Source organism: Trachemys scripta, chromosome 9 (genome assembly GCF_013100865.1).
Source record: "Trachemys scripta elegans isolate TJP31775 chromosome 9, CAS_Tse_1.0, whole genome shotgun sequence".
Taxonomy (NCBI): domain Eukaryota; kingdom Metazoa; phylum Chordata; order Testudines; family Emydidae; genus Trachemys; species Trachemys scripta.
In genome coordinates, this window is record NC_048306.1 from 53,761,352 (window position 1) to 53,785,334 (window position 23,983).

At 53.9% G+C, this 23,983-nt stretch overlaps 1 protein-coding gene across 2 annotated transcripts in view; it reads left to right on the plus strand.

Moving 5' to 3' along the window:
• Positions 1-23,983, plus strand: part of IGF2BP2 (insulin like growth factor 2 mRNA binding protein 2) — a 98,780-nt gene that overhangs the window by 41,700 nt on the left and 33,097 nt on the right. For both annotated transcript variants that reach the window (XM_034782429.1, XM_034782430.1), the window contains exons 3-6: positions 12,842-12,890; positions 14,271-14,322; positions 18,026-18,089; positions 21,891-22,163. In XM_034782429.1, the coding sequence (XP_034638320.1) occupies positions 12,842-12,890; positions 14,271-14,322; positions 18,026-18,089; positions 21,891-22,163 (438 nt within the window). The remainder of the gene's footprint in view (positions 1-12,841; positions 12,891-14,270; positions 14,323-18,025; positions 18,090-21,890; positions 22,164-23,983) is intronic.

The following is a 23,983-nucleotide window of genomic DNA, read 5'->3' on the forward strand; positions in this document are numbered from 1 at the left end:
GTGAATAGGCACCAGCATGTTCCCTGAAGTCATGGGACCTTCCTGGCTTCTCACAGACCATGAACATCTAGTCTGACCCCCTACACAACACAGGCCCTAGGACTGCCCTGAATTAAAGCCTGTTAGAACTTCAGCAGAGCTTTTAGCAAAACATCCGATCCTGATTTAAACATTGTCTGTGATGGAGAATCCTCTGAGACCCTTGGTGAATTCTTCCAATGGTTAATTACCTTCCCAGTTAAAAATGTGTTGCCATTGGTGGGTGTGGCGCATTTCCTGCCAGGCATAGTTGCTGAGCTGCGGGAGTCCTAATCCCTGCGAGCAAGGGTTAATCAGCAGAGCGCGTTTGAGCGATACAATTCTATAAATAAACTGAAATATGATACACCCCTGAAGATCTAAGCTGCTGTTTATTTCTTGTCTTTTAAACACTGTGGGCTGAGAAATTTCAGGTGAATATCTGAAAAATTAGTCAAAAAATCCAAGTCCAAATTCCATAGCCGCTCGTTTTTCTCTCTTGCTTCCTCACAATATAAAATGGCTGGATTGTTTTTAAATTGCCAAACCCCAAGTTTCTACTTTCAGCCCCAGCTGAGTGTGAAATCCCAGGCAGTGCAGACCGACGCTGAACTAGGACTAGGAGAAGATGGTCCATTCAGGAGCTTTGTTTCCAGGGCGTAGCTCACCTGTGCTTCCAATCAGTCTTTTTTCACCAGGATGTCCATGCAGAAGCGTCTCTTGCTGTCCTGGGTGCAGATGGCCATGGCCATGAGCTTTGAGTTGAGATTAGTAAAGTGATGTTTCCCAGTGGGCATGAGCATAAATCCAAAAGCCATTGCTAACGTCTCCAACTTCTGCTTTCAGTAGAATTTCTTTATCAGGCCTGGTTTGCAACTTAGGAAAGTCTGGCCAAATGGCTCTGACACATTGCACGATCCTGGTGCCGGGACAAGGGCCTGTTACACACTTTCTTGTGCTGATTCTGGCCTATCTTTTACAGGTAAAATACACTTGTGATTAGTAAAGGGAAAGGTGGTGTTTAGCCTGTGGATTCCTGCCAAGAGCTGAGTGAGGTCTGGACTAGATCGGTGTAACTTCATCACGCAAGGGTGTGAAAAATCCACACCCTTAGGGACAGTTACACCGACCGTACCACCGCGTAGACAGCACTATGTCGACAAGAGAGCTTCTCCTGTTGACGTAGCTATTGCCTCTCGCAGAGGTGGATTAACCACACTGATGGGAGAGCTCTCTCTGGTCAGCTTAAAGCATCTCTGTTAAAGCACTACATACAGCAGCATAGCTGCGCCAGTGCAGTGTTTTATGTGTAGACTTGCCCTAAGTGTTAGAGTTCATACCCACCCCACCCAGCCTCTGGAGGCAGCTGCGCTGGGGAGACACCGCTCTGCTGGCTTGCACCACAGCTGGCTGCATGGAGTGCTGGGTGATGCCGGAAAATGTTTCAGGAGGGCAGCACCCCTATAGTGAGGGGCCATGAATACACCCTGTGGGGAGGAGCCTGTGGTTGTGAATGAGGAGTTTGATATTCGGCTGCTAAAATGTGCAAATTGCAGTTGGTTTAAAATGAGACAAGTGTCGTCCTCGCTGATTTCCCGGCCTGCATCTCCTGCTGAAATCAAAGAAGCAGCTCTGAGATCCTCCATAGCGGTATTAGAATCATAAAATCATAGAATATCAGGGTTGGAAGGGACCTCAGGAGGTCATCTATCCAACCCCCTGCTCAAAGCAGGACCAATCCCCAACTAAACCATCCCAGCCAGGGCTTTGTCAAGCCTGACCTTAAAAACCTCTAAGGAAGGAGATTCCATCACTAGTGAAAAAGTTTTTCCTAATATCCAACCTAAACCTCCCCCACTGCAACTTGAGACCATTACTCCTTGTTCTGTCATCTACTACCACTGAGAACAGTCTAGATCCATCCTCTTTGGAACCCCTTTTCAGGTAGTTGAAAGCAGCTATGAAATCCCCCCTCATTCTTCTCTTCTGCAGACTAAACAATCCCAATTCCCTCAGCCTCTCCTCGTAAGTCGTGTGCTCCAGCCCCCTAATAATTTTTGTTGCCCTCCGCTGGACTCTTTCCAATTTTTCCACATCCTCCTTGTAGTGTGGGGCCCAAAACTGGACACAGTACTCCAGATGAGGCCTCACCAATGTCGAATAGAGGGGAATGATTATGTCCCTTGATCTGCTGGCAATGCTCCTACTTATACAGTCCAAAATGCCGTTAGCCTTCTTGGCAACAAGGGCACACTGTTGACTCATATCCAGCTTCTCGTCCACTGTAACCCCTAGGTCCTTTTCTGCAGAACTGCTGCCTAGCCATTCAGTCCCTAGTCTGTAGCAGTGCATGGGATTCTTCCGTCCTAAGTGCAGGACTCTGCACTTGTCCTTGTTGAACCTCATCAGATTTTTTTGGCCCAATCCTCTAATTTGTCTAGATCCCTCTGTATGCTATCCCTACCCTCCAGCATATCTATTACTCCTCCCAGTTTAGTGTCATCTGCAAACTTGCTGAGGGTGCAGTCCACACCATCCTCCAGATCATTAATGAAGATATTGAACAAAACCAGCCCCAGGACCGACCCTTGGGGCACTCCGCTTGATTCCGACTGCCTACTAGACATGGAGCCATTGATCACTACCCATTGAGCCTGACGATCTAGCCAGCTTTCTATCCACCTTATAGTCCATTCATCCAGCCCATACTTGTTTAACTTGCTGGCAAGAATACTGCGGAAGACCGTATCAAAAGCATATTGAAGTGCCAGGAGTGATATGTGACAAGGTGGTGCTTGTACCAGATTCCCAAGTGTCCCTAGTGTCTTCACCTGGGACCAAAGTGTCTGCTGCCACCCAAGAAGTGTGTGCACCCAGCACACCCAAACTCTGCTCCAGGGAAAATACACATGCACCATAGAGGTTTGCCGACAGTCCGCACTCTCCTGCACTGATGATGTGTAGCATGCGCCCTCTTGTGGCCAAATGGGGAGATGTCAGGATGCTGGTGATGGACACACAAACTGCTGGATCTCACACACCTGGGTTCTTCTTGTCTCTAGAAACCTTCCCTAGAAAGAGGTAATATTGCTGGCATTTATAACCAATCAGTCACTGTGTGTAAATAGGCCTTTCGCACACTGTGCTGGCTGCCTGGGCCGGGTTGCTTTAGGCTTTTTCCCATTCTGCGGTCCTTTTTCCCTTGTCTTGCTCTCAATCCAGCCAGAAGTACAGCTCCCATTGACCTTAGTGGGGCAGGACCAATCCCCACTTTTTGCTCTCTGCCCCTCTCATTTATTCCTCTCCCCTTGTCTTTCTCTCCTCTCTTCTGTATATTCCGTGTTAGTCTCCCCAGTTATTTCAGCAGTCCTTCCTCATTCTCATCTGGCTTCCATGCCTCTTTTGTGTTGACTTTCAGAGGCAGGTTCTGCTCTCACTTTACCTGTCTCTGCCTCCCATTGAAATCAGTGGGCAAGAGCAGACCTAGGCCCCAGGTGTACCCCTCTGTCTCTGGAGTTAGCTGTGGCATTTGTCCTTCAGTCTTTTTCTCTTTTTATTACTCTGTTTGTTCCCTGGGATCAGGTGATTGTGGATTTCTGTTCCAGGGAAGCCCCTGCATTTTTCTCTCCAGTGCTTTCCATTTCCCTAGCACATTGCTGTCTTTCCCAGTTGCATGCATGTCACATAGATGACTCGTGCCTCCAATACTGGAGGGGTCCAATCAAAGGGGAAGACACGTGACTGCCCCATGTGTCTCCTCTGCCCCGTGACACCTGCACCCAGCCCAGGACTGCCATGCTCTCCCCGCCCCACGTTACCTGGGGTGGGGGGAGGAGGCTCTGTCCTTCTCCCACTGTGCCTCCGCCCCAGCACAGCTCTCCCTGGCGCCTGGGCAGGGAGCAGGAGGGAGCCACTTCTCACAGGACTGGAACTGACCACTGGGGTGGCTGGTCTGTGCAGCACAGCAGCTGCCTCAGAGAGCCCGGCTGAGGAGGCAGCGGTAGCCAGCCTGCCGCCCCCAGCAGGGGCCGGTTGCCGGGGACAGGAGCCAAGTGAGCTGGAAACGTGCCGGGAGGAAGAGGGGACTCCGACTCACTCAGCCCTGGTCCCCAGGACTGGGGGGGCGGGGTGGCCTGCTGACATCGCCACCTCCTCAACTGGGCTCTCACAGGCAGCCATCACACTGCACAGAGTAGCAACCCAGGGTGGCTGGCATGAGACGTGGCTGGTCCTGCCACTTCTGCTCCCTGCCTGGGCCCAGCTGCCAGGGACAGGGGACGAGCATGCAGGGGGGCAGGTGCAGCGGGAGAAGGACAAAGCCCCTCTCCCTTCCCCCACGGCAGGCCAAGCAGAAATCGGGGAGGGGGGGAAGCCTTGGCCCTGCATGCCCCCCTTACACGTCACCTATGCCCTGTCCCCCAGCCTGTTTCCTGACTGATACGACGGTTTGAATTTGCCAAGACTCTGCCTGTCTTTTAGCTCAGCGCAGCTACACTGCCACCGCTACAGTGGCCCAGCTACTGTGTTGACACTTCCTACCGTGATGGAAGGGGTTTTTCTGTCAACTGTATTTAATCTCTCTCTCCTAACTGCATCTACGCTAGAGGTTAGGTTGACCTAATACGGTTCTCAGGGTGTGAAATTTTTCACAGCCCCGAGTGATATAGTTACATTGGTCTAGTTTTTAAACATAGACCAAGCCTCAGACTGGCAGAAGCAGAAAGGTTTAATTTCCAGCTGCTTAACTTTAGTGCTGTACCAACTGGAGAGGGCTGCCCCGACTAACCATTTTCTATGGTGTCTGTTTTTATACTAATCACAACTTTCTACGGTGCAAGTGTTTTTGTTTGGACTTGGAGTGTTTTACTTGCAGGAGGTTTTGGATCAGAGATTGTTGTTCTTTAAAGGAGTTATAGGAATGAATCCTCAGTTGTTCTGAGAGAATTTTTGATAGAAACTTTATGGAAGCAAACTTCAACAGGGCTTTAATACAGCTCTCCTCTGCTGCCGAATCAGACCAGCATCTGCTGTGCTATGCATCCTTTGCTTAGCCTGTATGGGAAGTTCAAATAGAGTTTCCTTGAGAAAAATAAACCTTCCTGAGTATGACGAGGGAAAAAATTGAGCTAGGCTGGTGAATTGGGCAGAGCTTGAAAGTTCATTCTCTCACACGCACATGCATGCTCGCAGGCATAGACAAGTCTCGAACTTGCACTGGGGCAACTTTTCTGACCTATTCAAGTCTGTCATTTTATGATGTTTTGACAGGTTCGCCATGCCATTGGCAAAGTTGTTTGTCAATTGGAAGCTGCATAATGAGTAGCACATTACTCGGTGAGTGGTCCCACCAAAGAGAGTATAAGACACTACCAGGTGTGCGTAATGGGGGCAGTCAGACCTCTGCCTCCAGTTTGCGGGAAGTTGATGGAGATTCCTGTATCTTCCAGCTGTGCGTTTTCAGGTTGGGCTTGGGAAGAAACTTGGAGACAACTGTAGCTATGAGCTACCCTCTGCCACTCTTATTCACTCTGAGCAGTGCCTTACTTTGTGAGTAGACCGAGCCACATGGAAATTAAGAGGCTGCTGGCCGTGAGTAAGCGTGACAGAGTTTAGCTCTTCATGAAAGGAGCAGGAGTTCAGACACAGCCTGTAATCTCTGTGGCAGCAGTTTTGCAGGTGATATAATCTCTGCAGGAGTCCTTGTGGGCCTTCCAGCTTGGCAGAGCATGCTGAGTCTTTATGGGGAACATATCTATATGAGGGAAGCCTGTCAGGCCTTTGGTAAATTGTCCGCCTTCGGTGAACTTTAGACCGAGAATTCACGCGGGCTGGTTTTGGAAGTGAATAGCTCTCGGAATAAGGGCCATGGCTTTCAGAACTCGCCTTGTACTCTCAGTCTAGCAAAAGGCTCCTGAAGGAAACTGATGGGAAGTTTGTAGGCCAAGCTTCTTCCCAGCGACGAAGTGACTGAAAAAGTTGGGCGACTTTTTCCAGAGCGAGCAGTTTTGTTTTCTAAGCGTTGTCTCTCCGGAGCCACCTCTGATTCCTCCCAAAGGCCGTCTGATATTCTCCTCAGCTCACAGCTCACGTGCAAAAGTAGAAGGGTGCAAGCAGCTTTTCCAAGAATTTGGTGGGTGGAGAAATGGAAATCATCCTGATCTTTGAAGCCTTGTCTTGGCCTTCGCTGCTGAGGCTCCTGGCTCTCCAGAAGACGATTCCATTTCAGTGTGAAATGTGCTGTGAACGCGACAGCTAGAATGATGGCAGTCCAGTCAGAAAGGATGGGCCTGGGTGGGGCAGCCCACAAGGAAGGGCCATGCTGTTGTGGGAAGCAGCTGGCTGTTTGCTGGTTGCAGGCAGCGTGGAAGGTGGGGTTTGAGCTTAGTGGAATGGAGAGCGTTAGGCAGACAATTCCATGGAGCAACAGCAGCCACTGGGCCATCTGTGGAAGAGTCTCAGGCACTGCGAGCAGAGAGGAGAGGGCTCCAGGAGGAGGGCTGAGGAGACATGACTGCATCACTCTAGACAGCAAGGACGGGGGAGGGCAGCACTCTGACTGGCCTGGACCTGGCACATGGACCCAAGGGGAAGCCACCGAGAGGGAGCGGCGGTAGTGGAGGCAAGGGGTGTGGCAGAGGACGGGCAGAGGGTTTCTGAGGCAGGTGGTGGTGGGCATGTGCTCTGTTCAAAGCAGATAGTAGGGGGACAGGCCAAGTTAGAGAGAGTCATTCCAGTGGCACGACGAGTGAAGGGCCCAAGGTCCAGAGAGGGCCGTTTCAGCCCATGCTGAGCCACCAAGGGCTCCTTCCTTGCACTGATGTGAACTGCGCTCATGGTGACTAGCTGCTTGGGTATGTGTGCCCCAAACCGGGCAGCTGATGCTGGGCCTGCTTTGGTTACCTGCAGGGACTAAAGCAGGGTAACTGCATCCGATCTCTGGGGTAGGAGGCTTCCCCCTCCAAAATGGGGTCTGATGAGTGTGCCACTGAGCATGATGGTCCCTGGTGGCCGTTTGCCACTCGCCCCACTGTGCTGCTCCCTCTGCATCCCGTGGCAGTGGCAACAGACACCCAGAGATCGATTGTTCTCAGTTACTTCCTTCTGCATGCCCAGGATGAGTTTTCTGAGCCAGGTCCAAATCTCCCGGCCTATCCCAAGTACCCACTGGGTCAGCTCATGCAGCTGGTCACACCTGGGACCTGGCTTTTGGGTTGGCATTGGAGGTGAGGCAGGTGGAAGTTAGCCCTGGGTCAGCAGCTGTTGCCTCCTGCGCTTTGAGATTGGAGCATCTCTCTGCCAGGGCAAGGTCTGGTTGGATGCTCTGCTCTCCAAGGTTAACGGACCCAGGGATGTTATTAACATCCTGGTTCTGACCCATAGAACCCTATGTGGCCTGGGACTGGCCTGCCTGAGGGATCACGTCTGCCCCATGCCACACTGCCACAGCTGGTTCTCCCTCGTTATCCAAGGGAGGGGACAGTTGGTAGGGTGTTAGGGCTCTGGAACTTGGTCCAAAATACCCCAGATTTGGTGACCTTCCAGGCACACTGCAGATGCCATCTGTTTGAGGAGGCGGCACGTTCCCAGGCATGACTTGGGGTGAGGGTCTTTTCTTGTGGTCATTGTCTGCTGGCTGAGGTACTGGGAGCGCTGATGTTTCTGGTCTTTGTGACTGTGGGGGAAGAAGGCCTCTGTGCCCCGGCTGTTGTGCTGCACCCAGGGTATGTCGCTCGGCACTCTGGAGCGCTCCAGCTGTATGATATCTATTGGCAGAGCGGGGCAGGTTATCGGAGACAGGCCGTGACGCCACTAGGACTGTCAGGTGGGAGAATGGCTGGGCTTTACAAGGGTCCTCAGGCAGTGGATGCTCCACTCAGTGGCCTCCACTGATGGGAGCCATGGAAACACCTGGTTCAGGACCGAGGGACTGGCTGTTCAGGTGACACAAGTGATGGCTACACTGACACCTTCTCAGCAGCAGCTCTGTTCTCCTTAGTGGGAGGGGGGAGGGGCATGGCATACTCCTGCAAGGAAGGGGGAGCAAGTGAGTCCCTTCCCCAAGCCCTAGACCTTGGTCGCAGTGCCGGGAGGGGACTCCATGCCATTATGCGGACATCCACTAATCCTTGGGAGCGACCACAGTTGATGAACATTCCTCCTGAGGAAGGACCTCAGGAGCCAGCCCATGGCAGGGGAAAAGGGACTTTTCTCTCTTTGTTTTTTTCTTGACTTTAGAAATGAGAGGTTTCCTTTGCAGCAGGCCTCTGAAATTTAGCAGAAACAGAGCCCTGGGGCCGGGGAAGTGTCTTCTCCTTGTCCCATGAAATTCCAGTCAGGTTTGGCTGCGATATAAACATATAAAAATCACCAGTACCCTGCCCTCCCTTTGGGTGCTAATGCGGCTCATCTCGCATTGTGACAGCATGTCGAGAAATTAGTAAGTCAAAGTGAGTGGAGTCCCGACAAGACCAGGAATTGTGCCTGTGAAGGCCAAAGGGCAAATGAAGTTCAGTCTATGGAGCACTGTGCTCCAGCCGCTTCGCTGGACAGTTCTGTCAGCGTGAACGAACGGATTCCCCAGAACCAAGGATTTCTAGACAAATCAGCCTGTTCTCTGCTCTTCTCTGCATTGCCGGTGTGGTCCGGGAGACACTGACCAGCAGTACCAGGGCCAATCCAGAAGCACCACTAGCCCCGGCCTCAAGGAAATGTGCTTGGTGGGGAATCCTTGGCAGGTTGGAACTGTTAGCTGCTCCTCTCTGACTGCGCTGGCTGCAGGAGTGAGCGGAACTGTTCTAGGGCTTGAGATGGGAGGAGAAATCCCAAAAGCACCAGGTAGCAAATGGAAGGGATCCTGGGACCTTGGTTTTAAGGGCAGAGGATGTGAACACAGGACTTGCCAGACTGAATCTGACATACCTTCTGGAGTAGGGAGGGTGATGCTAATGAACTCGTAAGACTGGTTCCTTGTTCTGAGCTGAAGCTCTGATGAACTAGTGACCACAAAGATGTCCCCGGGGGGATGGGAGAGGGACTGATGCCTGGTGAGCTGTTAGAAGGGGTGCAGGTTGTTGTATTGTTTTTGATTCTTTTCTCTGTAAGGCATTTTACCTGAAGAATAGAGTGGGCTGGCTTAGAAAGAGCTGGGTGGTAACATATCTGGAGCAATCATTGTTACCAGTCTCTGAGGAGAAATCAAGCAGGGCTGTCTGTGCTGGGGATAACACAGTGAAGGCAGGCAACTGTGCAGCCTGGGAATACCCTAGTCAGAAGGGAGAGGTGCTGGACTCCACCCAGGAAAGGCAATGGGTAGGGAGCTGGAAGCCAGAGATTGGGGGCCCTTGCTGGACCTCTGAGGGGAAATGCAGATGCAGGTCCCTGATCTGCGATACCCCCCAGGAGCAGATGTGGGGCAGTCAATGCCAATTGCGTCTCTCAGATGTGAGGTCTGTGTGGTGTTGCTGCTCAAAAGTACTGTGCCTCTCCCAAACTCTATTACACCACCTCCCAAGGCTGTGTCTTTTCCGTGCCTGGTATTTGTTTCTGCAGCAGAACGGGTCTGATCATATGTGGCACCTCTGCTTAGTAGTGCATCTCTTGGTCATCCTTGTGCCTTGGTGGAAGGGGAGCAATGGATAAATGCCCCTCTCCCAGCCCCAGGCGTGCGTCCCCCAGCCAAGGGAGGTGTACAAGGCAGCCGGTGTTCCTTGCAGCACAATTGGTTTCCCACCTCTGAGCACTGCTTTGGGGGTTGGGAAAATAGTTGAGGGGAGAACAGAAAATGTTCCTCTCACCCCCCACTAACCTGCAGGAGCTGTGAATTTCCACTGGCTCGGCTGGCAGGGGCGTTTGAATCATTTCCAAGGCAGTTTGTCAGCTCCCCGTTGTGTGCTCTGGGGTGGCGGGGCACTGGCAAAGCCAGGCCGTGTTTCCTTAGTGTGCTGCGCTCTCCGTGCTCTGATCAAACCATTGTTGCCCCCCACTGCTGAGGACAGAGGAGTTGCCCTAATGCTGGAGGAGGTGTAGGCGATGTTGGTTCGGAGTCACCGGAGAACACAACTAGCAGCAGGAACCAGCAGCCTTGCTGCAGAGACTGGAGGTGCTTTCAGAAGCTGCGGTGATGTTAGATCCCCTTTCAGAGCAGGAGAGATGAGTACCTGGTGAGGGCTTCCTGGTGGCCAGTGGTGTGATGGCACTGTGCCTAAAGTGGGCACTTCTGGGGCACTGCGCCAGATTGACAGAGGGAATTAGGCACCTAACCTGCTTAGGCGCTTATGTAAATCCCATTAGACACTGAAATCCCTTTGTAAATCTGGCCCGTTGTGCCTAGCACAGGCGGCTTAGGGCCCCCCAGACCTCACAGAATTGCAGGAACGGATGGAGTAGTGGGGATGGGCCATGGCTGCATGCCCTCTGCTCAGCCTCCGCACTGATGTGCAAGGGAGAGGAAGGCTCTGTTCACCCCCGGCGCACCCGTGCAGGGCTGGGCGCAGTCAAGCTGTAGCAAACACCTCATCAGTGTCCAGGGCACAGCAGATACACTTTATCTACCCCCACCGACTGAGATCATCTGCTTTTCATTCCCTCCCGCAACGCGCCTGAGTGATCCCAGGCCCCTGTGTCATCCCGGCTTCTCTCCCATGACATTTCCAGGCAGCGTGTTGTCCTAACGTTGTGATGCACCCAATGAGCTTGTTCAGGAGGGCTGATTAGTAATGATGATGTCACTGCATGTCTGTCATCAGCACTGGCTTTTCATGGCTGGAATCTGAACTTTGATGACAGTGGGGCTCTCACCCAGGACAGAAAGCCAAGGGAGAGGTGCTGGAGGAGACACCCTGAAATGTGTGGCTAGGTCTGACATCTTGTGGTTTCCTAACTGCCCTCTGCCATCGCCATAGTATATGAATGGTGTGTCTAGGAAGTCAGATTTGCAGTACTGTCTACAGTGGACTTCAGTGGACACTGCTCTGTGCCTGTTGCAGTGCAGCAACTTGTCCTGCCTGGGGGGTCTGGCGGGGTCGTCCTTCCCTGGTTTGGTTGTTGCACAGAGGCGAACCCTGCAGTGTTCTTTGAAACTGGCTCAGCTCCGATCCAATCGCGGTTCCGCCAGCAGGCCGTGCAGAGGTCAGGTCCCCTCAGTGGAAAATCTCCGTCTTGTGAGAGTTCCGCCCGAGGCACTGCCGTGGCGTTGTCTCCAGCTATATCTTCGCTGTCGGTGGAGGGGGGTTTACAGCAGGATAACCAATGTGCATGAGCTGTCCCGCTGTAAAACCCTAGTGAAGGCAAGGTGCTGGTAGGTTTTACCAAGAGGTCAACGCTGTACTCCCTGCCCACCAGGATATGACCTCGCCTAGCCACATTGCAGTAAATACTCCCGCGCCTGGTCTCCGCCGGGGTCTCACAGTGGGATTGCTAATGCCCATAGCATTCTGAGAGTCTGGACAAGGTTTGCTTTCCCCACCCCATCTCTCTGGGTACAGCTTCATGGGAGCTGGCGTCATAATTCCCAGTTCAGTCAGATGTCCCCGCTGTAGCAGTAGCATGGCTTGGTCGCCCCGAGAGCATGATCCTGTGTGAAACTCTGTGTATGGGGGGCAGCCAGCCCCTCCGGCCATCCGCACTGCTGGATCAGCAGTAACGTGGGTATGTCTGTCTGAGCTGGAAATTCTACCTCCACGTCCAGTGTAGGCACGCCCTCTGCTAAGTGCCTGGTGACTGCCCTGTGCTGGCTGGCATTAAATTAGCCAGTCCCCTTTCCTTCAGCTGCAGCCTGTCTCCTCTAACTGTGTGTTGTTCCCATATCACGCCTGCCAGTGGCTCCAGTGGTAGAGGCCTCTGCCTCCTTGGCCCTAGGTGCAGCTGCAGCACTGTGGGCTTTGTCTTGGCAGAATTTGCTCTCACTGCAGTTGTATCTAAGGAAATGCTGCCATGGTTTTCCTGGCCCAGCATTCTGACTGCCTCCTGGGCCTGCTCCCCTTTGCTGTGCCCCACGTTGTTGGTTCCAATGCAAAAGACTTGCATGTGGCTCCAAAGGAAGGGACAAATTGTTGGTAAAATTTCGACTCCTCCTGGGAGCGACCTGCTCACCAAACCCTGGAGCACGGGTGCGTGTGTAATTGCAAATACGCACATGTGCCAGCCTTCCATCCGCTTTCCTGGGTTTCGGGAGAACACAGGAGATTGAAACAGACAAGACTCCTGCTCTCAGGGTACATCTACACTACAGCGGGGAGTCGATTTAAGATACGCAAATTCAGCTACGTGAATAGCGTAGCTGAATTCGACATATTGCAGCCGACTTACCCCGTTGTGAGGACGGCGGCAAAATCGACTTCTGCCGCTTTTTGTCGGCGGCGCTTACTACCACCTCCGCTGGTGGAGTTAGAGCGCCGATTTGGGGATCGATTGTCGCGTCCCAACGGGACGCGATAAATCGATCCCCGAGAGGTCGATTTCTACCCGCAGATTCAGGCGGGTAGTATAGACCAGACCTCAGAGAACTGTCTGGGAGCACTGAAGCTCTTTTTGTACTCCTAAGGACACCCAGGCAGCGTTTTACCCTGCCACTGGGTTTGCTTCGTGCTCTGTAAAATGGCATCATACCTGTTCCTTTAGCAGACAGGGGTTACTGCTTCGCAGCGGGGGAGGGGCAGGGTTGGGATTTTTTCCTCCATGTTAATTGTGAGACTAGTGAGTAAGTGAGGGGAATCATGGGGTGGCGCATCTCACAGGGTACATCCTGGCTGGAGAGTTAGTGATGGGGATTGGCCCCCAGGAGCTGGAGTGGTGTTTGGGCTAATCTGTGCTGGTTTCTTTACAGGAGCAGGAAGATTCAGATCCGGAACATCCCCCCTCACCTACAGTGGGAGGTAAGTAGATTCCCGCTTCCTACAAAGTCCCCCTGTCATTGCATCTGAATACACGTTGCAGGCTGGGCAGGAGCTGCAAGCGCAGTCTGAGCTTTGTCCTGTGGTATCTTCCCGGTGGCTTGAGGAGGGAAGCAGAAAGCAGCCTTTGCAGAAGGCTGTTCCGGTGACATTGTGTTTCCTAGCCTGAGGCGCACGGTGTGGGTGTGGCTTGGCTATAGCTCAAGATGTCCCATCTCCTCAAAGTGGCTACAGCATCGCAGTCCCGGGAGAGGAGCTGCCTTGTGAAAATAATTCACCTGCTGCTTCTGCCTGGCACCAGGTGCCAGGCTGGGGAGTGGCTCATGTTGGGGAGCGCCCTGGGTTCCTTGCCATCAGCTGGCCAAAGCCAGACCCAGCATAGAGCTGACGTGATGGGCTTTGGGGAAGTACCTCCAGCATCTTCCAGGGTTTCTTCGGAGGTGGCGTTTCCTCTCTGTTCCTGCCGTGGCGACGTTCGCTGGGGTGACCCAGAAGGTCTGGAGGCAGCCGAGTCCAATTCTGATGCCAGCAATAGCTGCCATAGGGACAGTGGTGCTCAAGAGACTCAGCTGCAGGTTCATTTGGGCTTCAGTGTATGTTTATGCTAGGAAAAGGACATCTTTCCCCACTCAGAAGGCGAGGCCCAGCCATTGTCAGTGCTCCCTCCAAGAACGTGCCTGAGGGCGCGCTCTGCCGGGAATCGGAAAGTGGTTTGGTCCGTCCAGCCCAGCAACCGGGCGTGTTGAACCTCAGGCGACAAGGGCTGAGGAGAGACAGTCAGCAACCAGTCACTTGTCTTGTGTAATAACAACGAGGAGTCCGGTGGCACCTTAAAGACTAATAGATTTATTTGGGCATAAGATACATCTGAAGAAGTGGGGTTTTTTTCCCACGAAAGCTTATACCCAAATAGATCTGTTAGTCTTTAAGGTGCCACTGGACTTCTCGTTGTTTTTGTGCTGGGGTTCTTAAACTCGGGGTCAGGATCCCTCGGGGGTTGCAAGGTTATTACATGGTGGGTCGCAAGCTGTCAGCCTCCGCCCCAAACCCCACTTTGCATCCAGCATTTATAGTGGTGTTAAATATATAAAAAGTGTTTTTAATGTATAAGGGGCGGTCGCACTCAGAGGCTTGCTGTGTGAAAGGGGTCAGCAGTACAAAAATCTGAGAACTACTGTTTCTGTGGATACAGACTAACACAGCTACCCCTCTGATACTTGTCTTGTGTAGGTAGAGCCGGAACTCTGCCCTGCTCCCCATGTCAGCCAGACGCACAGGGGAGGGTCCCTATCGCTAGGTCTTTAACCCTGGGAGCCTTTCCAGGCTGACTCACCCTGCATTGCTTGATGCTTTCTCTTTCAGGTGCTAGATGGACTTTTAGCTCAGTATGGGACTGTAGAGAATGTGGAACAAGGTAAGAAATGGGTAGATGGCATCATCCGTCCCCCCCCCCCCTCCACTTAGGAGACTTCCTCCCCTCCCTTGGATATTTCTATGCTCAGTCCCAGCCCAACCCATCTCTTCAGATACGTGATCCTGTTTTGCCTGGTCATTATGGACCGGGCCAAAGGGGGACAAAGTGCTCCTAGCTCAGCTGTATTGCCAGCAGGTGGGTTTCCAAGCTACCCCCTACCTGGCCTGTAGGCGAGGAGGGGAAAAAAGCCCATGCCGTCTGGCAGGGCGGGGCTGGGATGGTGGCATGCCGCTGTGCAGGACACAGGCCCGCTCAGTGCCACAGCCATGAGTCCCGTTATCTGGGATTCTGGCTGTTGTGCAGACCAGAGCCAACTGGCCAGCAGCCCTTTGACTCGGAAGCAGTGTAGGTTGGCAGTAAAAGGCCATTGGACTCCAGAAGCCATCTAGACAGCACCTGGAACGCCAGGAAATCCCCAAACCTATCCTCACCCGGCCAGCTCCTCTTTCCGTGCTTCCACATTGCCAGGCATGGGGCTGCCCACACAGGGCAAGCCCCAGGTCTGCCTGAGACCAGGTAGCGGTTCGGCTTTTGCTGATGGTGCTTGGGCTCATCTGATAAAGCCATGGGTGGCTTGGGGCCTGATCCTGCCATCAGCACTAGTTGCTGTTGAGTAGGAGTGCCTCATTTCTCTGGCAGTCCTACTGGGTCTGTTTGCGGGGTAAAGGCCTACTCCCCCTGCATGAGGCTGCCAGCATCTGGCCCTGGGGGCACCACGAAATCCTGCACTCATCAGAGCTGCACCCCATTGTGCTCAAGCAAGTGATGGAGATTTGCAAAGTGTTCTCCAAGGCAATGCACACACACACATGCGTGCGCACACGCGTGCACACATGATCTTGCAAGACTGTACCACAGGGATGCAGGGCTTAGCAGCTACCCAGAGCATGTCCCAAAAGCCCTGTTAGCATACTAAAAGGGTGCCTTTGTTTTCTGCTAGGCCGTTCCTGGGGCAGTTGCACACGGTGGGCAGGAGCAGTATTTTTATGGCTGATTTTTAATGAGACTTTTCCGTACTTTGTATTCAGAGTGCAAGGCATTTACCAGAGCTGTCCCGGAGCCCCTCTCTGTGATGTCAGCAATGCGTTGGGTGTGAGCTCTCAGCAGCGCCTGAGAGATCAGTGCAAGAGAAATCCCCCAGGCTCCCTGTTGAGCTGAGCCTAGAACAGGATCAGATCCATGCCACAGGATAAATGGCCCCATTAAGTCAGTGGGATTTTTGCCTGAGAGAGGATTTCAGGACTGGGCACTCTGGCAGAGTATCTCAAACCCCTCAAGGGCATCTAGGTCCCCTGGGCAGCTTTGGGAATCAGCCTCTGAGTATAAACCACCCTTTGCCCACCCCTGCTTTAAACTATGGTCCACTAGCCTTTTTATGCCAGCCCGCGAGCTCCCGCTGGGGAGCGGGGTCTGGGGCTTGCCCCGCTCCACGCTCCAGCCGGGGCACTGGGTCGGGGCTGCGCTGCGCGGCTCCCAGAAGCCACGGCATGGCCCCGCTCTGGCTCCTATGCACTCCAATGGCCCTCTTCGGCGCTCCAATGGAAGCTGCACTGGTGGTGCCTGTGGATGGGGCAGCATGCGGAGCCGCCTGGCCGCACCTCTGCGTAGGAGCCAGAGAAGGGACATGCTGCTGCTTCTGGGAGCTGCTTGAGGTAAGCGCTGCTCGGAGCCTGCACCCCTGAGCCTCTCCCCACACTCCAACCCCCTGCCCCAGCCTTGATCCCCCTCCTGCCCTCTGAACCCCTCATCCCAGCCCGGAGCACCCTTCTGCACCCCAAACTCTTCAGCCCCACCCCAGAGCCTGCACCCCTTCCCGCACCCTGGCCCCCTACCCCAGCCCAGAGCTCACTCCCGCACCCTGAATGCCTCATTTCTGGCCCCACCCCAACCAGATTCTGGATCCCGCCCCCCAACCAGAGCTCCCACCCTCCCCCCCCATCCCAACCCCAATTTTCTGAGCATTCATGGCCTGCCATACAATTTCTATTCCCACATGTGGCCCTCTGGCCAAAAAGTTTGCCCACCCCTGCCACGAGGGGGGTGCTGTAACTGCATAACAGTAACACTGCTTGGCCTTTGTCTACTGCCTTTTCTCTGAGATCTATTGAGCCTCCGTTAGCCCTTGCAACAGTTCTGTGAATTAGGGAAGTGTGATGCTCAGGTGGAGAAACCGAGGCACAGATTGTTTAAGTGACTTGCCTGAAATCCCACAGCAGATCAGTGGCCTAGCCTAGATTAGAACCCAAGACTCCCATCTCCCCAGCTGTTGCAGGTGCAACTCCCACGCGGCTGTGAAACCGTATGATAAAGGGTGATGGCAGCGACTAGCCTAGCACAGACCTGACTCATCCCACCCGGACAGGGGAGAGGGCTGGAGAAAGCCCTGGGATGTTTCACACAGTGTGGGGGCAGAGGAGCAGGTCCCCAGACAGCACAGGACATGAAGAGAAGAGTCACAGGCAGCCAGACAGCCAGACAGCAGAGAAGCTTGGCCAAGCGCCCTCCCCAGCGCCCCAGCAGGTCCGTGCCAGGCAGCACCCAGGAGAGGCCCCTCCTAGCTCCCGGCAACTGCTGTTGATTCAGATAAGAGCTTCGCTTCTCTCCCAAAGGGTAGGGGCGGCCCTCTAGCATCACTGCACTCCGCTAGAAATCCCGCCCTACCAAGAATGTGAATCTTCCCGTGGGTACATGAGAGAGAGCCCCAAGCAGTCATTTACCAGTTGCTCAGAGCCAGCGTGGGGGGCACTTGGGCTCCTGGTAATGCCACAGGATGCCAACCAGGGGCATCTTGTTTTTCTGTTGCCCCTTGTTCTCTGGGCCACTTCACTTAGTTACGCTCAGCTCTCCTCAGCTGTGTCACGCAGCACAGAGCCAGTGCCTGCCAGCCTGAGCAGCAGTGATCAAAGGGCTAGACTGCCTGGCCCACTCACAGTAGGAAATAGAAAAGTTTCCCTTTGCAATTTAGTGTCTATACAAAACATCCATGGGGCGAAGCTGGGTTAGAGAGAGGTCTCCAAGAACTCCTGGAGAGAGGCGATCCCTTCTGTTAGCCTTCAGCAGTAGGCAGAGCCCTGCATTAACCATGCATCAATGCTCATCCTCCCCTGGATGCAGGTGTTCTTCAGCCCCATCAAAGAGCAGAATTGTTTACCAGCGTAACAGGCTGGGGACACTAAATCACTGGCGCAGCACCTAGAGATGATGGTTAAAAACTGCTGACCAGGTCACAAAGAAAGTGAGTTTGGAGTTCTCATCACAGTTAACAGTGGACACTCATTCACCTCCGCCCACAGCCAGACAGAGCGACACGCACCCCGCTGTGACCCAGCTGGTGCGCAGGACAGGCCTCAGATGGCAGTAGCAGAGTGTGCAGCTCCAAGAATGAGGTCCACACCCAGCTACTCCTGAACTTAGTATCCACAGAGGGCATACATCAACCAGTGAGCAAAGATTAGCCAACCCCACCATCGCAGGCATCCGGCCCAAGGGAATGGCTTCCCTCCCAGCCTCTCACTGTAAAGATCAATCAAACCCACCCCTGGCCAGGAACAGCTGACAGGCTTAGCAACTGTCACCCAGGAAAAGGTGACGAAGACCTTCTCTGTCCACAAGCTAATGCCAGCGTGTGTTGCTTTCCCCTTAGTCAACACAGACGTAGAAACGGCCGTTGTCAACGTAACGTATGCAACAAAAGAAGAAGCAAAAGTGTAAGTGGCTCTTGCTCTCTTTCATCCTTCCTTTCACCCTCTCTCTTTCTTCCTCCCTCCGGGCAGTGCCTTTCCTTGCATTCACCTTTTGTCTCTCCACCTCGCTGGGGCGGGGCTCATTTATTTCCATGTAAGGAATAGTGGGGTTGCCTGCGACTGACCCAGGGTTCTGACATGCTGGCGGTGAGCTGCCCCTCGACTCAGGGGAGGGGAAAGACTTAGGTCCTGAAGGCCCTGTTTGGGATGTGCCACGCGAGGGGGGCGTCGCTGATCCCATAGCGGTTACTGATCTTGCTCTCAGGAAGATTTTCCTTGAAATTCAGCCTCATTTTTCCCAAATTATTTCTCCTTGATGTTCAGATTGCATTTTGTCAGATTCTGTTCATGCTGTTACTGCTCTGCCAGTTCGTCCTGTCTCACTAGGCCTCCTGGTTTTATTTTCTGTCTCATAATTTAGTATAAACTGAGTTTCTTCCTTTCTCTAGATCATTAATGAAGCTGTCGGCTAAGACCCATTCTTCTTTAGGACCCTTTTGCTAGTTTTTGTTCCTGCTGACAGTCCAAGGCGATTTGAATGAATCGGAGAGTGTGATTTTGTTGGGCCCCGTATGGCAGTTTGCACTGCAGACCTTTTCGCGCACGCTAGCAGGATACACGTGGTCAGTTAATGTGCAGCAGGCTGGCATGCTGTTCATTCACGTCCTGACTGGCCACACACTGAGTGTCTGGTGGACAAACCCTGAGTCCATCCCAGTGCTCCTGGTGCGGAGCGGCTAGCACTGCCCCTTGCCTGGGCTCAGTCGAAAGGTTCAGTGTCATCCAGGGGTGAAATCCTGGCCCCGCTGAAGGCAATGACAAAACTCCCATTGCCTTCAGTAAGGCCAGTACTTTGGCCAAATACACAGCAAACTAAGCCACCTGATTGGCTCAGTTTGGAAGGGAGCCCAGCAGGAGGTGCTGGCAGTGTTTCCAAATGTCCCTGCATATCTAGGTGCTCTGGGAGGGGGCGGGGGGAGGCACTGAAATCAATGGATTCCCCCCCATCCCCTCCCCAGGAAAGTACTGCTCAGCATGCAAAAGGGAGGCAGAATCTGGCCCTTCCTGGTTCCCTCCTGTGCTATGCAGGATGGGGCACTGTGCCCACCCAGTGGCTGCATGCCCAGTTGCTTTGTGACCAGTCTCTCGGTGCTGGCGTTTTTCACTTGCCCTGGGCGAATGGTTCAGCTGGCCCCATCCAGGAGCCAGCCCTGCTGCTGAGATCATGTTAGCTCACAAGTCCAGTCACACACAAGTGGTCACTGCAGGCCAGGGCCTGATTCAGCCCCCTCCCCACCACTCCATGAAACCCACAGGACAATTTGGGGCATTGTGATCTGCTCATTGTGAGAAAGGGAGCAGGGCCAGGCCCTTAATGAGCTGAGACTCTGAAGCCATCACACGTTGGAGATCCCAGAAACTCACTGTGTCCTGGAGAACAAGGAGTATCTGGAAAGGTCAGACATCTCCCATCCGGCTTGCACTCCCCCGGGGCTGGCTGCTCTGTCGCAGCTCCCGCTGGTCTGTTACCTAGCATTCCCGGAGCGAATCATTCAGCTCCTCCCTGGTAGCAAGCTCTCGCTGCACAGTAGGGGCAGTAATCAGCTCCCTGCTCCATTACCATTGGCATCACGGTGGACAAGCCCCCAGCACCTCCCGTTGCTCTGCGAATCCGAGGTGGTTCTGTTGGTCATCTGCTTTCAACAAGCATCCTCGAGTGCTTCCCACTGAGCAGTTGCTACAGCCTCGCTATTGTAAGAGGACCCGGAACCCCATCCTCCCCGGCTTTCTCTGGCACTAAAGAGTGAGCTGTTCCCGGGTCAGAGTTCAGTAACCGACTGGAAAACCCCCCATCCATTTGCCCTGGGCTTGGGGGAATTGCCAGAGTTATTGTCAGTGGGTCAGAGTGGGCTAGAATGTTCTTTGGCCCAGAAATCCATGGGATCCATGTCCCCATCAGCTGGTCTGAGACGCCCTGGCCCCGGCGCGCTCCCTCTTCTGTGCCACTGGTCACAGAACCTGCCCCAGCTCCAGGAGCAGGAACTGCAGGCAGCCCACAAAGAGCCGGGTGCCGACTGGATTTTCAGAGGGGCTCAGTGTTGGCCTCGCTGTGCAGTCGGGGGTTGGGGCTGGCCCCAGAGAACAGTCCAAGCGGAGCACCCCATAAACTCTCACCCTGTCCCTTGAACCGGGCTCCGGTTTGGGACGTGGACTGTTCTATACAGCGCCTTGCAGCGTGCGTGTGAAGTAGAGCTTGGGCAGCTTTCCAGCCCCATGGCTCCTGGCACTGCCTGTGCTGGTTAGGTAGAGCAGCCCCTATCCTGGACGCTGTCCCACAGGCTATGCCCCCTCTGTGCAAAGGGCCAGGAATGTAGAGCCAATCAGCTGCTTTAGGATGTATAAGGAAGATTAAACCCAGTGCCCTCCATGTACACTCAGGGCTGTTGTGCTCAGGGTGGCTCCAGCCACTGGCGACACTTGATTTGCTGCTAGGCTCCCGCTGTCCGGCGGGGCTCCACGGGGAAGGTGCATGCCAGCGGAGCACAGCTAGCCAGATGGTGGCAGAGGTGAAAGTAAGCCGGTATGGCATACTGGCAAGAGCCAGTACACAGCCGACCATACCAGCAGGACTCAGCTTCCACCAGCCCGCAATTTAAAGGGCCCTTTAAATCACTGCCAGAGCCCTGGGGTAGCGGCGGCCCTTTAAATCACCGCCCCAGGCTCTTTAAGCCGCCTCCGCTACCCTGGGGCTCCAGCAGCAAGGCTCTGGCAGTGATTTAAAGAGTCTGGGGCTCCACTACGGTAGCAGCGGCCGGATTTAAAGGCCCCGCTCCCTTCCAGTTGAGGCCCCGCCCCCCTGCTAAGGATTCCAGCTTACCAGTAAGTTCTTTAAGTTACTTTCACCCCTGGACAGTGGGCTTAGGAAAGTGCTGTTACCAGGAGGCTGTTGCCTGGGGAGTCTCCAGGGGTGTTTGAGGGTTACAGAGCTGGGGTGGAGGGCGCTCCTGGAGCTGCGGGGAGGGAGAACCGGCCAGGACCCCTACTTGTGCGAGTTCCAACTGGCCTGCCTGTCTCCTGCCAGGCTGGGATGGAGCTGGCGTGGTCCCTTGCTGAGGAATGGAGAAGGTGAGGCTGTCTCTCTCCTCCGGGGTGGAACTTGGGCAGCCCTGGGAGGGGCTGGGAGAGAGCTACTGAGTCAATGTTGCACTAATGCCTCCGCAATGCAGCTCCATCAGCTGTGCTGGGATCACACCAGCCATCAGTTATCCAAAGCTGCAGTAAGCTCATCACCCCTGCAGTGTTCCAGGGGCACAGAGCGCTGCGGGGAGCAGGGGTGGGGGACGTGTCTTGAGGGGCAGGGAGCAGGGGTTGGGGGATAGAGCGCTGCACAGAGGACATGCCCTTAAGGGATGCAGAGCAGGGGCTCGGGACGCGCCCTTGAGGAGAACAGAGCCCTGCCAAGTGGCAGTGGGTTACACACACCCTTTGGACACATTGTGACTGTCTGAGGCATTTGGATGTCTCTGACAGGGGCGAAGCCCCAGGCTTGGGGAGCCGTGAGATCTCTGCTCTAGGAACACCTGTGCTCCTAGGAGAGACCTTGGACCATGCCCAGACAGTGTGGACATTTACCCAGTCCACAGGGACGGGGACAGTCTCTGCACCTGGTCAGGTCAGTGGCTTGTCTCCTGGCAAAGGTGCTCAGGCCTGGCACCCGCAGCTGGTGCAGGGCCTAACCAGTGGCTTCTTTTCTCTACCTTTCAGAGCAATTGAGAAGCTCAGCGGCCACCAGTTTGAGAACTATTCCTTCAAGATTTCCTACATCCCGGATGAAGAGGTGAGCTCCCCTCCGCCCTCTCAGCGGTCCCGCCGGGGGGGCCGTGCCTCCAGGGAGCGGGGCCCCTCCCCGCGGGGCTCCTCACAGCCCAAACAGCTCGATTTCCCACTGCGGATCCTGGTCCCCACGCAGTTTGTTGGTGCGATCATAGGAAAGGAGGGCTTGACCATAAAGAACCTCACTAAGCAAACCCAGTCCAAGTAAGTACCGCGAACGGTTGTGTTTCCTTCCCCAGGACTCCGTAGGTGGCCTGTAGCTGCCCAGCTCAGATTGGGTGCACTAGAGCGCGCTCGCCTGTATGCCAGGAATGTGTCATTGCCTGTGCTGTTAATGCAATGCTGTCTTGTCTCAGTCTGATGTCTAGGATGGTAGCAATCAGAGCAGCAGGGGGCGCACAGAACGGCAGTGCTGGCCATCATGCCATAATAGTACATTGGCCAGAACGGTCCAACCTGGGAGCCTGAAATTAGGCGCAGGAATAAGTGGCCCAATTCTCGGAGCTGGTGCCTCATGCATTCACTCTGCTGCTAGGGGAGGGACCATGCCTCCGTGCTACACCGTCCATTCCCAAGCTCCCTCTGGGGCAGGCTGGCTTGGCACCGCATGCAGTGCTGGCCAGTGACTGAACACCCTAGTTTGAATTAAATTGGCGTCTGGTCACAAGATCATCTCCTGCCTGGGGTCACAGTCCCAAACCATTCACATTGGCCCATGAGAGGGGGAGTCTCTTCTCGGATGAGGTCAGTAACAGGGCCCCTTACTTCTGATCAGAGCGTGTGTTGTATCCGAAAAGATACGTAACAGCCGGACGCCTGAGCACTGCCGGCAGCCAGAACCAGGAGGCAGCTCTTCCTGGGCTGTGCGCGTTCAAAGACCGAGCCCTGCCGCTGCTGTGCGATGCTGGCACACGTCGCAGCACAGGAGCAGGGCCCACAAGCATAGATAGGCCAAGAGTCGGGTCATCTCAGCCCATTGCTCTAGCAAGGAACACACAAATTGGGAAGAAAATCCAAGTGGCATGAGGCTGATCCCAGGATTAGTGAGCAAGGCCCTCCTGAGCAATGCCTTTAGGGCACTTTATAAAATCCCTGACGTGAGAAATAGAGGCTTCAGAGGAGAGCTCGGTGTCAGGAGTACATTACTTGGAAATGGGACAATTGCTAGTAGATTGCAGCGCCCAGGCTGTGCGTCCGACTTTAACCCTTTCCCCCTGCTCTAATCTTGTGTTGTTTAAAGAAGGAGTCTGCTGCTGGTGGGGTTTTTCAGATCTGCCTCCCTAATGCTGAACATGTATGTAACATTCTGATTTTCTTCACAGTTTTCCCTCTCCAGTTTGTTATTGCCCAAAGCTATTTGTGTTTAACCCAAAATTCATCAGTCATCAACTGCCGCCTGTCTCTGTACACGAAGACATAGCAGGACAAAGAAATTATCATCCCAGAACTGATCCACAATCCATTTAGTTCCTCTAGATGTCCTCCTTCTGACAGCAGCGTCAGAGGAAAATGTGCAAATCCTGATAATACACCTACTTGGGCAAAAAAATGTCTTGACCCCAGCTGGTATTCAGCTCACTCTGAAACACACTGAGGATTGCTAATCTTTGTAGTTTCAGCCTGGCAGTCATGAGAGAAGATGCTGCTACCAGATCCATCACGGTACTCAGCATTAATGTGACATACAATTATCTGGTTACACTGCATCAGCAAGTCCCACAGGTTATCATTAAATTATTGATCTTCTCAAGAGCCTGAACAGGATTAGATCTGTTTTGAAGGAGACTAACATCCTGGGTTACACGAAGTAACCGAATGCCTTGTAGCAGCTATCACGAATTGTGAGAAGCCCTCTGTGGGAGGAGAGGGTGCGTGGCACTTTCCCCATCCCGCCCCCCTGAGCACGACTCAGCCACAGCTCTCCCGCACCCTGAGTGAGCACCAGAGCTGCTCCAGGCGTGTTCTCAACAGCAGCAGCCACACCAGAGTGGGCAGTACGAGGACCAGTCTGTAGCCAGGCACTG